At 41.8% G+C, this 11,759-nt stretch overlaps 1 protein-coding gene across 1 annotated transcript in view; it reads right to left on the bottom strand.

The window, feature by feature from the left end:
• LOC106810214 overlaps positions 1–11,759 on the bottom strand; it is a 45,632-nt gene that overhangs the window by 5,746 nt on the left and 28,127 nt on the right. The window contains exons 2-5 of the mRNA XM_014813498.1: positions 6,627–6,845; positions 6,127–6,268; positions 5,384–5,489; positions 4,711–4,892 (exon numbers count right to left, since the gene is read on the bottom strand). Coding sequence (XP_014668984.1) covers positions 4,711–4,892; positions 5,384–5,489; positions 6,127–6,268; positions 6,627–6,798 — 602 coding nt within the window. The 5' untranslated portion in view covers positions 6,799–6,845. The remainder of the gene's footprint in view (positions 1–4,710; positions 4,893–5,383; positions 5,490–6,126; positions 6,269–6,626; positions 6,846–11,759) is intronic.

Genomic DNA, 11,759 nt, shown 5'->3' with positions numbered 1-11,759 from the left:
TGGGGTTGGACTGCCGACTAAACGATGCGTATTGTAATTTAGAATAAACTAACATTTTTATAAAAGTCAATAAAAACCTTCCTTACAGTATAATGTTTAATAGCAGCCAATGAAATAGAACTCTCTAGAAATTTTTCTCGACATGTTTGCACAAACAATTGCCGTAGAAAAGGCTGCTATTTGAGAAGAAAATTATCAGTCTCGTGTTTATACTCTGTACAGACTACGATTTTTAGCGCGCGTCAGACCCGGGCTAACTTAGTTAGCTTAACCTGCTCGCCACGTCACCCCGCAGACAGCGAGGTACAGCGATCGTACAATTACGCGACCAATTATAAGGCTATGCGCATGCATATTGCGATTTATCAGTTAGCCGTCTGTTAGCCGTTATCGGTCTGGCCCGCTTGTTGTGTACAGACACACACACACGCGGCTATCTTAGTCCAGACTAAAGGCGCGTTCACACGTACGTTTTTAGCCGAGCCTAATTAGGCCCGCCGCCCAAATTTGGCTCGAAGCCGATCGCAGCGTTCACACGGACGGTTTTTCGGGGCCGTGCGAGTTAGCACGAGCCAATTTGGCTCAATCGAAAACGTCTGACCAGGCTCGAGCCAAAATTTAGCACCAGCTAAATCGGTAGCGCGGTAGATGCTGCTTCGCTGATGTAGAAACGTGTACTTCGACGAAATAAAGTCCAAAACAGTATAAAAATTCGAATTTTTTTATCAGGATACATGTTTTTAAGATTGATAATTGAATTCGGAACAGAAGTAAACACTGAATCGTACACAACGCCATCTCGCGACATACTGCCAAAGTATCTGTGAGATATTTGTGCAATAAAATTTTTTGAATTTGACAGACAGTATTCACTTGCGTACGGTTGAACGCTCCGACTCAAACCGGCCGAGCCAAATTTAGCGCTGAGCCAAATTTAGCCCATTTAGCTCAGCCAAACCATTACCGTTGTGAACGCCGTATAGGTTAGCCCGGGCCTGGCCCTGCTTTATTTCCGGGCTAACTTGGGAGTGGGCCAGCGCGTATTTGGAGCGGGATAGCATGTACACACTGCAAATATTTATCGCGAGCCTTACGCACGCTAGTTTAATACCATATCAAATTCGTAGTCTGTACGGGGTATTAAGCTCTACAGTCAGTACAACAGAACAGCAAGTTTGAGCTGAGCATCATGGCAGGCACATTGTTTCCGGTGTAAATTTGTTGCTAGTGTTTATACACGTCACTACAATATTTTAGGTTCGTAAGCAGCTTTCAGAACAAATCCTATGGTGCTGAGATCACAGGCTTAGTAATATCAGAAGTAGATAATAGGGAATCCCTATTATCTACTCTGATATATATATATATATATATATATATATATATATATATATATATATAGGAGAGACATGTTGGCTGGATGAATGCGCATCCGAATTGAAGTATATTTGCCTATGCACTTATGAACATTATGAGACTGAATGGAAGCAAACAAATTGGCAGAAAAAGATGAAGGAGGAAGGAAATGCTTAGAAGTGCGCCAGCTATTAACGTCATTGCCCAGATATGTCTTGCGTGGTTATAGCTACGTGCACATCTCTGTTCGCTGACTGTCTTATGTGGTGTGTATGTGTGTGTGTGTGTGTGTGCTGTGTGCGTGCGTGTGTGTGTGCGTGCGTGCGTGCGTGCGTGCGTGCGTGCGTGTGTGGGCGTGCGTGCGTGCGTGTGTGCGTCGCTGCGTGCGTGGCGTGGCGTGTGGGCGTGCGTGCGTGCGTGTGTGTGTGTCTGGGGGGGCGTGCGTGCGTGCGTGTGTGGGGGGCGGCGTGCGTGCGTGCGTGTGTTGTGTGCTGGTGCGTGCGCGCGCGCGTGTGTGTGCGTGCGTGCGTGCGGGCGTGCGTGCGTGCGTGCGTGTGGGCGTGCGTGCGTGCGTGCGTGCCGGCGGCGGCGTGCGTGCGTGCGTGAGTGCGTGCGTGCGCGGGTGATCCGATTTCACTTCTGTCATATATATATCCAATTATACGTTTTGCAGGATAGCATGTTGAATACACACTGACAGTTTTATTTAGAAGCTGCTCATCCAGTCGTTACACACTGTAGTATAAGTTTATCATGCTTCAGGGTGAGAGTAATTAAATGACAGACATTTTGGCGGATTAAATGAAACGTGGGACTAGTCTAGTTTCCCAGGGATTATCCAGGGTCCCACTTTGATCATATTCTTGCATTAAAATTTAGAAAAATGCCCGATTGTCGAAAGTATTGAATTAGGTCTTGCTATTATTAGCTCAGCTGACGAAGTCAGATGCAACTTGTAGAATCGCATGTTGTCCGTCCGTCCGTTCGTCGTCCGTCCGTCCGTCGTCCGTCCGTGCGTCCGTCAACAGTTGCGGCACAAATCTTAACCGCTCGACGTACGGTCTTGATATATCGAACGTCGGGGGGGGGGGGGGGATCGCGAAAAGGGATTGGGATGTCGAATTTGGGGGTCAAGGGTCAAAGTCAAGGTGTGTAATGGAGGGGAATATTTCCCCCTTAACTTAAGGTATGCGAGGAAATAAGGAATTGCTGCACAAATCTCAAAGGCTCGACCTATATACGCTTTTAATATCGATGTATAGTGTGATGGGAGGAAACCCATCACCAGCGCGAAATGGACGGTCCCAGGTCAAAGGGCAGTGGGGGAAAGGTCAGATATCAGACATTTTCTGAGGACATGGTCTAACGGACCGCAAAGATGAATTTTCTAATATCAGTTTTTGTTTTGTTTGGTCAGCACATCTCTATAACTTGTTATCAGGAGTGCATAATAGATATATATATATATATATATTATACACTTCTGTTGTTATCGGGTACCGTCTGCGTCGAGATAAGACTAAAGATAAATAAACGTTTAAAGTTAGGGCTTCTTTCTGCCTGTTGACGTTGGGCTTCTTTCTCACTGCCCGTTAAACCCGCTTTACTAGCGTCGCTGAACGCATATATCAACTCCCGTGTATACTGACTGCGTGTGACAGTCCTGCTGGGCGGACTGCTACTATAAATCACACATCGGCGTAGTACTCATCGGAGCATGATACAGTGGAAAGGAAGCCAAGAAAGCGCGGTAGTAGGGTGGGCAACCGGCCATCGCGAGACGTTGAACTCTCGCTTGGCCGCGCGCGTGACGAGTGACCGACGCCGATGACCGCTCTACGAGTATCGGCCCCGTGATGTGCCGCTTCACCGCAATCACTTACCGACACGCCCCCAGGCGGTGACCCGTACTATCTCCCCCCCTCCTCCTCCTCCTCCTCCATCCTCCGACTGCCCCAGCGAAACATGCACTCATCCCGAATAGATAGATATACGCCAGGGGTGAATAGTGACAAATATTGTCATTATTTTACAAATATTTTTATGTTGACAAACATCGTTCGTTATTCACCCGCGATAGTGCTGCAGTGGCTATAGGTCGAGTGTAGTGTAGTGACCAGAGAAGAAGAAGAAGAAGAAGAAGAAGAAGAAGAAGAAGAGGAAGAAGAAGAAGAAGAAGAAGAAGAAGAAGAAGAAGAAGAAGAAGAAGAAGAAGAAGAAGAAGAAGTGTCAAATGCCATGAAACTAATTTGTTAATGTCTAATCTGCATGACCTCTATAGTAATGTCATTTTAATCATTTTACATGTAAATGTTTCGCTGCTAACTTGCATGTTATCGAGACTGTAATTTTTCTATTCCATATATTTGCTTCTATATTTTGAGCAATACATTGCTTGAAGCTAAATTATCTTGGTTCTTTCCTTTTGTGCTAGAATTCCACAGAGCTGTTAAGCAAAATAGCCTAACTTTAATTAGCATATATATGTATTTAAAATCATATTAAGCACACAATGTGATATATGATGATTCAACTGCAAAACATTCAGCATGTAAATTTAGAATAGAATTCTAAGAAAGACCTCAAAAATCACATCCGTGTTAGATTTCAAAACTGACACCGCCTGCTTGTTAGTACATTTTTATTACCAAAAACATACGCCGTGACACAAACGCATTGATGATTGGTACCAGGAAAAAAATGTATTTTTCGGGGGCTACTTTTCAAGCTCGCGTGCATGAAAATAGCACTATAAAATTTGGTTTGCATTGAACTCTATGCAAATTTACGGGGGCTCTTTTTTGCATTTCCGGGGCTCTTTTTGGCATTTCGGGGGCTAAATCGGCCCGAGCCCCCGTGTATTTTTTTCACTGATTGGTACACACTCTTTGTGCACGTAACAATGTCCGGTAATTGGGATTAGCGTGGTCTCCATGGCAACGTACAACTGTCGTAGCAATGGAAGAAACCCCCCATGATAACTGAGTTTGTGAGGTCAGTATACTGCTATCATGAATGTGAAATAGTGAAAAGAAAGATCGAACAACTGTTACAGATATACACAGAAAAATTTGACCAATTTGGTTGACTGAATCGTTTGGCATAGATCATTCTAACCAGCACACAATGGGAGCGGTGAAAATATACTGCACGTTAGCAGGGAACACTGTCACAGACCTAGAAATAGAAACTTGAATCCTGTGTTTTTTTGCTCATTTAAAATTCTGAAATTCTGTCACGAATTACAGTCTATAGAGTCTCCACTCTATAAACGATCGCTAGAAAGATCAACACCACAACATTCGTTTCCACTTCCTGAGACGGGGTAAGCACATGCGTAACCGTTCGACTTACTTTTCCGAGATATGGTAGGTTTTCTCGGGGAGGTTGGGCGTCTTCTTCAGGGGCGGCGGTGCATCCCCTGCACGACTACTGGACTGACTCCGTGAGTCACAACTGCTGGTGCTGCTCTTGTCTCCACTCGCACGAAGGTACACCGGCGCGTGGGGGTTGATGGCAAACTTCCTGTGGTGCACCTGAAATATTTTCCATCGTTTAAAGAATATAAACCGAGTCATTATTATGTTCTATGTTCACACAATGTGACCTACAGATGTGTGTATTATATACATATGTGTATGTATGTACGTATGTACGTACACACGCATATCATATATATATATATACACTTCTCTGCTGTTTTTAGTAACCATCATTTCTGCTTCTACCAGAGTTCACAATGTTCTCCAAATTCTGAAAGATGCACTTTTTCTCAACGAAACCTTTCATAATATAACAGCCAATTAAATGTATACCCCTACGTTTTCGCCATCTAAAGTTCTCTAGAGAGACAGAATTTTAAACTATAGATCCGGGGTAAGCTTACCTTGAACAAGTCAATGGATATCAATGTCAAAATAAATAAAAAGATAACTACATTCATTGATTTTATGCAGATATGCAAAATGGCTTTCGTGATACACAGTAGTTGTGAGGCGATTCGCCTCTATTTCATCCAAGTTTTTACCTCCAGCATCTTTATAACGACGGACGTCTCATTGGTTCGTATAGCTCTCTCCAGTGCCTCGGACTCCACAGATAGATCAAGTATGGAGGAGGATGCACTCAAGAGTCTGAGAAATACCACGAATAAGAGGAAATATGGAATTCACACAATTTCGCATTCTGGCATTATATACCGGTTAGATAAAGTATATTTGGTGTACATTTCAAATATATCACGCAAAAATTATACTAACGAACAAAATGCCCTTATTGTTAATTCATATGATTTTTTCTTCGAGCTTAGTTTATATCAACGTTATCTCTCTATTCTATTACATAAAGCACACGTTTTAAAATAAAATTATAATTAACATAATTGGTTCATTAGTACGTACCGTTCTTAAAGTAGCATACCGGTGACCTCTTACTATCCACCACAGAGTAGACTGCAGGGCCACTAAAGCTGAGAGGGTCTATCTCCCGCAGGGTACTGCCGGAACGTATACCCTGGGTACGGTCCAGTATACTGGAACGTACCCTGGTACTATCTAATATGTCGGACCGTACCTCGCCTACTCCACTAACGAGTCTAGGGAGTCGCCTACGCCTATACTCCCTAACCCTAACCCTAACCCTAACCCTAAATCCTAACCCTAACCACATAGTTACCAGGGTACGTTCCGGTATACCGGACCGTACCCAAGGTACGTTCCGGCATTACCCTGGAGGATCGACATACACCCTATGAGCGCCACTAAAGCTTACCTAGGAGAGTTGCGCATGGTAAGGGACTGGCTCGAGTGTCCCAGCTCCACTTTTTTCGGCACGAGCAACGTAAGTGGAGTCGCGGACCGCACGTTAGACACCGGGGAGTGTGACAGACCGTGCGGGGGATGAACTGTAATACCTGCAAGTGAGGTGCCATTTTTATTGCGCATATATAATTATGTTCCCCGAGTAAATAGCTGTGACACGCGCATCATTAGCATATTTTAGTAGGTCACGAGTAAATGTATGATGAAATGATTAACATGTGTATATACCTGAAAAATACTGAGCTGATATTATGTTCATTTATATACACAACGTTTTCATATAATTCTCGTCATTTTCGGCACATAGTAAATAGTCAATATAATCGGATTATCCGTTCTGATGTAATTCTGATATGACAGCCAACCGATTTAAGCCAATATATATTTTAAGAACAATAATTAAGTTTATCTCAATAGAAGACATAAATTGCATCATAACTGAAACAGTACCAATCTCATCTTGATGCAGATTCTCATTGTGTTTCTCTGAAGGTTTGATGATCACAAATGCATTTCCGAGGTCATTGCTCAAGCCAAACGGATATAAGCTGTGGTGATCCTTCGGACTGAGGGGTGGCTTGTTGGAATGACCAAGGTTCGCTGAAGCTACTGGTTTCAACATGGTGACAATGCTGCTGGGACTGCGAGTTCTATCTCATGGTTATATCTCTGAAAGTGATAGACAAGACAACGATGTTAGCGCACATGTACGGTCCTTGCGACTTCAAACAAAGCTAGGTAAACCGCCATGCACTCTCCAAACATAATGTTTGCAATGCCATCAACTAATATATAAATATATATATATACTTAGCACACTATTTGGTCTCTCTGGCTAAAGTAAAGATACAACATTTATGATGACTTGGGACAATATTAAAACTAAAACGTTTCATCCCCCACATGCTAGGAAATTCAGTTTTACATAGTATTAGTAATGTAGGCACTGCACAAATTGATCATTGCAGCTCATGCGCTCAACCATTATTAAAAATCACAAACCTAAACTACTACACTAACAGCTAGAACACACAGCTAGAACACAGAACACTAAAACCTTAATCATGAAAAGCATTAGATTTCTCTCAGTTATACTTCCACAAACGTTTGTGCTATATTGCTAGTTCCTGTGTCTGTTTCAGCTGACCAACACATTGCAATTTCGGAGTACATGTAATTGAATATAATATGTGTCAGTGATCCTATACCCTTTCACAAATCGATCAATAACAGCAGCACAGGTGAAATCTAAAGACATATACTATGTGCACTGCTGTTTTCTAATAGAGAAGTAGGCCTAGGCTATTATAGAATAGAGAAGTAGATAGGGATGCAATATATATATATATATGTCACTAGAAGATATATTGACTTAGAACTGTCACACATGGTGCTTGGAGGACCAGTGTTAATTAATTGGTTTTTTTTAATGAGAAGTATATATAATGTGTTTTCTTCAATGCTGCCATGTAAGAGTACGTGCTGTAGGGTACTGCTATTACATACACAATAGTCTTAAAAGCATTGGATTCTCATTAGGCTTGCAAAACAATAAATACCACGAAAACACAACTGAAACTGCCTTCCTCAGGGTTTCCATTATCCAGCAATTTAAGTCACCCACTCACTTACTCATCCTATCATCTTCAACCAATTACCTGTAAATCTGTTCTATTGAATCATAACTGTTACGACTCAATCACTGATGCAGTTTATACAGAACCATATAAATAAATTAAGACACTTATGATAGATCTAGTTTGCACATTCCTTCAGGCAACAGCTATACAAAGCCTTCATTCAAAGGTAGAGGGTTGTCTCTGTAAAGCCATCCACCGCTTACCATGTGGTGTTAACTTGGTGTAACTTGCACCTCTCCCAGCGCACGCCTACCATTATATAGCCATGTAATGATGTTGTATATATAGGCACCTTCCTATTTTCCTTGTATTTTGATCACTGGCCCCCTGTTCGTTCAAAACGTAACTTAATTGTGTGTATTTTCCCTCACAAACATGTATTGGCTGAACATGTAGATGTTTACATTCTTGAGATATATATTGCCAACAGCTTGTAGATTTCACTTTCAATAATCCGTTTCTCTGTTGCTAGAAAGGTAGCATGTACCAGGTTAACTCGACCGGATTTGTTGATATTCAGAATATTTGGTAGTATTAATAGTTCTAACTGACAGTCTGTTTATAACCATGGCTATTTTCGGTTCGTGAAAACAGCAGCAGCTTTCTGTCATTACCGTTTTACTTCGTTCGGTTTGAAAGATGAATGGTGACCGCGATGATATATATTATGTCATCAGGAGTCTATCAATAAATGAAGTCATGATCATGCTAGTGATAAACATGCACTGACATTCTCTTAGTGGTATGTGTCCATCCTCATGCACTGATGTGGAATGAAAATATCCTCTAGAGTGGATATATGCTACGCAATTCGCCCGAGACAAAATAGAACGCGCGTGCACAGTGTCAGTGTACAGCATGCCATGTAGCCAATGCTAGTAGCGGACATTTACTGATCCACTCGCTTGGTAGCAGATAACAATAATTTAGTCATCACTGCGTAAATAGCCACTTAAGTTTACGTCCCATGTGCCACAATTTGAGCAAATGAAGTTGCCTAGCTGACCATACGTCTGGTAGTGCTACATTACTCACTTATAGCTTATCCTGCTGCAGTCCCTTCCACCAACAACTATTCACCAGACTATTCATTACATTCGCGATGGGCGATTGGCATTGCCCGCAACACAAGAATCACGTGGTACACCGCGTTGCCGCGGTTGCACGCGCCCGCTTTCCTTGCTTTTATATGCATATATAAATTATAACGTTGGATAGATGTAGACAGGAAAACAATTAACAATGTTATCGAATATTGCATTTATCAATTCTTGTATAAATCTACACGTCTATAGACTATAGTTCTGCTTTAGGATTGCAGCCAAATTGTTGCATAGGCCTATATCATGAATCGTAAATGAGGGCCGCGGGGGCTCCCAAACCAAAATTGTGCAAATATAATCATCATTACTATAATATATATCGTCACCTCATCCCCAACCATGCATCATCTAATTAGGAGTGGATAATAGAGATTAATGAATAATAATATATAATAAATAATAGAATATAATAAAAGAAATAATAGAATAATAAATAATAGCTCTCTATTATCCACTCATTGTCTAATCATATAACCATGACATTGGGAGGGGGTCCGAAGAAATCAGATCTGACCACAGATTCTAACACCAATCCTAACTGTAATTCCTATAACTAAAACCAGAAATGATATCGCATTTACACGTTCAATTTCGCCGCTGAAAGAATGAAGAAAAGGCCCTCCCTCGGGCGACGTAATGCGGTGTACCATCATCCCCCCATCATCACGAATCGAGGATTCGTTGACCTATCTCTCTCTGTAGTTATACATTCGGGGTAACACGTGCGTTGATAGTTCGCACTAGAGCGCCTACTCTCGCCTGATCACCTCCATTGACGTTCTAATTTATTTTTTTTCGCAAAATTTTCTGCTCACAAATTTCGTCTGCTTGAATGTACGTGCCTACGCCGCGGTTGATTGCCAACCGTTGTCAGGCACGCGAAACAGCAAGGTGGTCGCGTTCGCACGAAAATAATAACGTGTAGGGTAATTACATACATATATATCGCATGTGTGTGTGGCACATGCCGTTCATATGGCACATTATTACATGGCCACGGATGTGTAATTTTGCATTGAGATTATTAGCGGCCGTTATTAGCATATTCATTAGCGATATTTCGGCTCTTGTGGCAGTTCAGGGAGGTGCACTGGTGTATGCATGATGCACCACCCGACCCAACACACATTTTTGACATGTTTGAGATACATTTTATCAAACATTTTCGTGAAAAATTAAACACTTATTTTTTTGGATTTCCTACAAAGCGTTTTAACGCGAAACAGAGCTGACGATAGCATCGACTAAAGAGCACCGATTGTGGCAGTTCATACACATTGCTCTGGCTCTTAATTACACCCAGAGATTATCCGAAATGTGGGACAAAGGTCCCGTTAGATAGAAAAGGGGATAAAGTCCCAGGCCACTGGAGGCGGGGGTCCCAGAAGGCGGAAGAGGAAGATAAAGGCCTAGTAGGCTGAGAGGATAAGGTCCCAGGAAATGGAAGGGGAATAAGGTCCGCACATGCGCGTATGACTGTAGCACCACCATCCTGCGTATCCCCTGATGCCACCCCAACATGTCGCTGTATAGAAGCAATCCTTGTAATGAATCACCTTTGAATATTTTTGGATCCGTACCCTCATCACACCTACTCTCGCATCACTCTGATCTATTTTTCACGCATATACTCGCCTTGATTTTCTGAACATCAAAGTAGGCTTAAACGCCAAATCGTAAAAGTTTAAAAATTACGAAATTAAAAATAGAAGTCACGGTAATGCGGGGATAAAATAGCGCAACAATAACAGTAATTGAGGTGAGTACATGCTCGCACGTGTAGGTACTCTAGGCAGAGCCAGAGTTTGAAGCAACCGTGATTCAGCATTTAGACGAGTCATAATCCATTAAAAAATTATGGCTTCCGCAATATCAACGTCATGAAATATTTCACAAAGGTGGTGCTAGAGCAGGTGCACTGAACCTGGAATTAATCCCACCTCAACCCTGCGGGAAACGTTGAGCATTTTCCAGCGGGTAAGGAAGGGTCTGTGACCTGGTCATTCTATTTTTACGCATTAATTTCTGACAAATATTTGCCCATGTATGAATGATTCATAAAGAAATGATGAAAAATTAAATGGAATTTTGTTATTTTCCTCTCATTTTATTCGTGGTTGTACAGTTATTTGACATGTAGAATAGCGGTAAGTGACTTTTCGTTTGCTAGCTAAAATTACAAGAATGCCAAATGTTAAAAATCATTATGCTTAGATGATAAATACATTCGTGAACAAAATAAAATTTGCGTTGAAATGAAATTGAAAGTGCTACGAAAACTCGGGCACCCACTTACAGACTAAACTAATCTTACGATTTTTTAAATACCACGGAATCGAGCAAATAATCAAAATCGTTCACGTGGGTGCGGTTACAACTCTATTTCATATCTCTATTTGCTAGTACACTGGCGGTGTGTTCCCAAGACGGGGCAGAGGGGGTTACGTTTCTAAATCGTTCAAACTTTTCGCGCAGTAGAAAGTAAATCAATCGAGATTATGGCATCGGAAAATGAAACCCGAGTTTTCCTTAATTTGCTAAGTTTGTGTATGAACGCCCCCAGAGCGAGAGAGCTCGCCAAACCGACTGATACTGCTACGACCATACCGCGCTACCACTGGCGTCTGCTACTGTGTATGTACATGCGTGCATGTATTATACGCGTCTGTTATTGTTACTGCTGCATTAATTCATGCCGGAGATAGACTCGTGCGTGTACGTGTTGCGTTTCCCTTACACAATAAACTGATAAAATCGCTAGGTTTTCGTCGTATATATATATATATATATATATATATATATATATATATATATATAATAATAATAATAATAATATATAT

This window comes from Priapulus caudatus, unplaced genomic scaffold (genome assembly GCF_000485595.1).
Source record: "Priapulus caudatus unplaced genomic scaffold, Priapulus_caudatus-5.0.1 Scaffold420, whole genome shotgun sequence".
In the NCBI taxonomy this organism is placed as follows: domain Eukaryota; kingdom Metazoa; phylum Priapulida; class Priapulimorpha; order Priapulimorphida; family Priapulidae; genus Priapulus; species Priapulus caudatus.
This window is presented reverse-complemented; position numbering and strand designations above follow the sequence as displayed.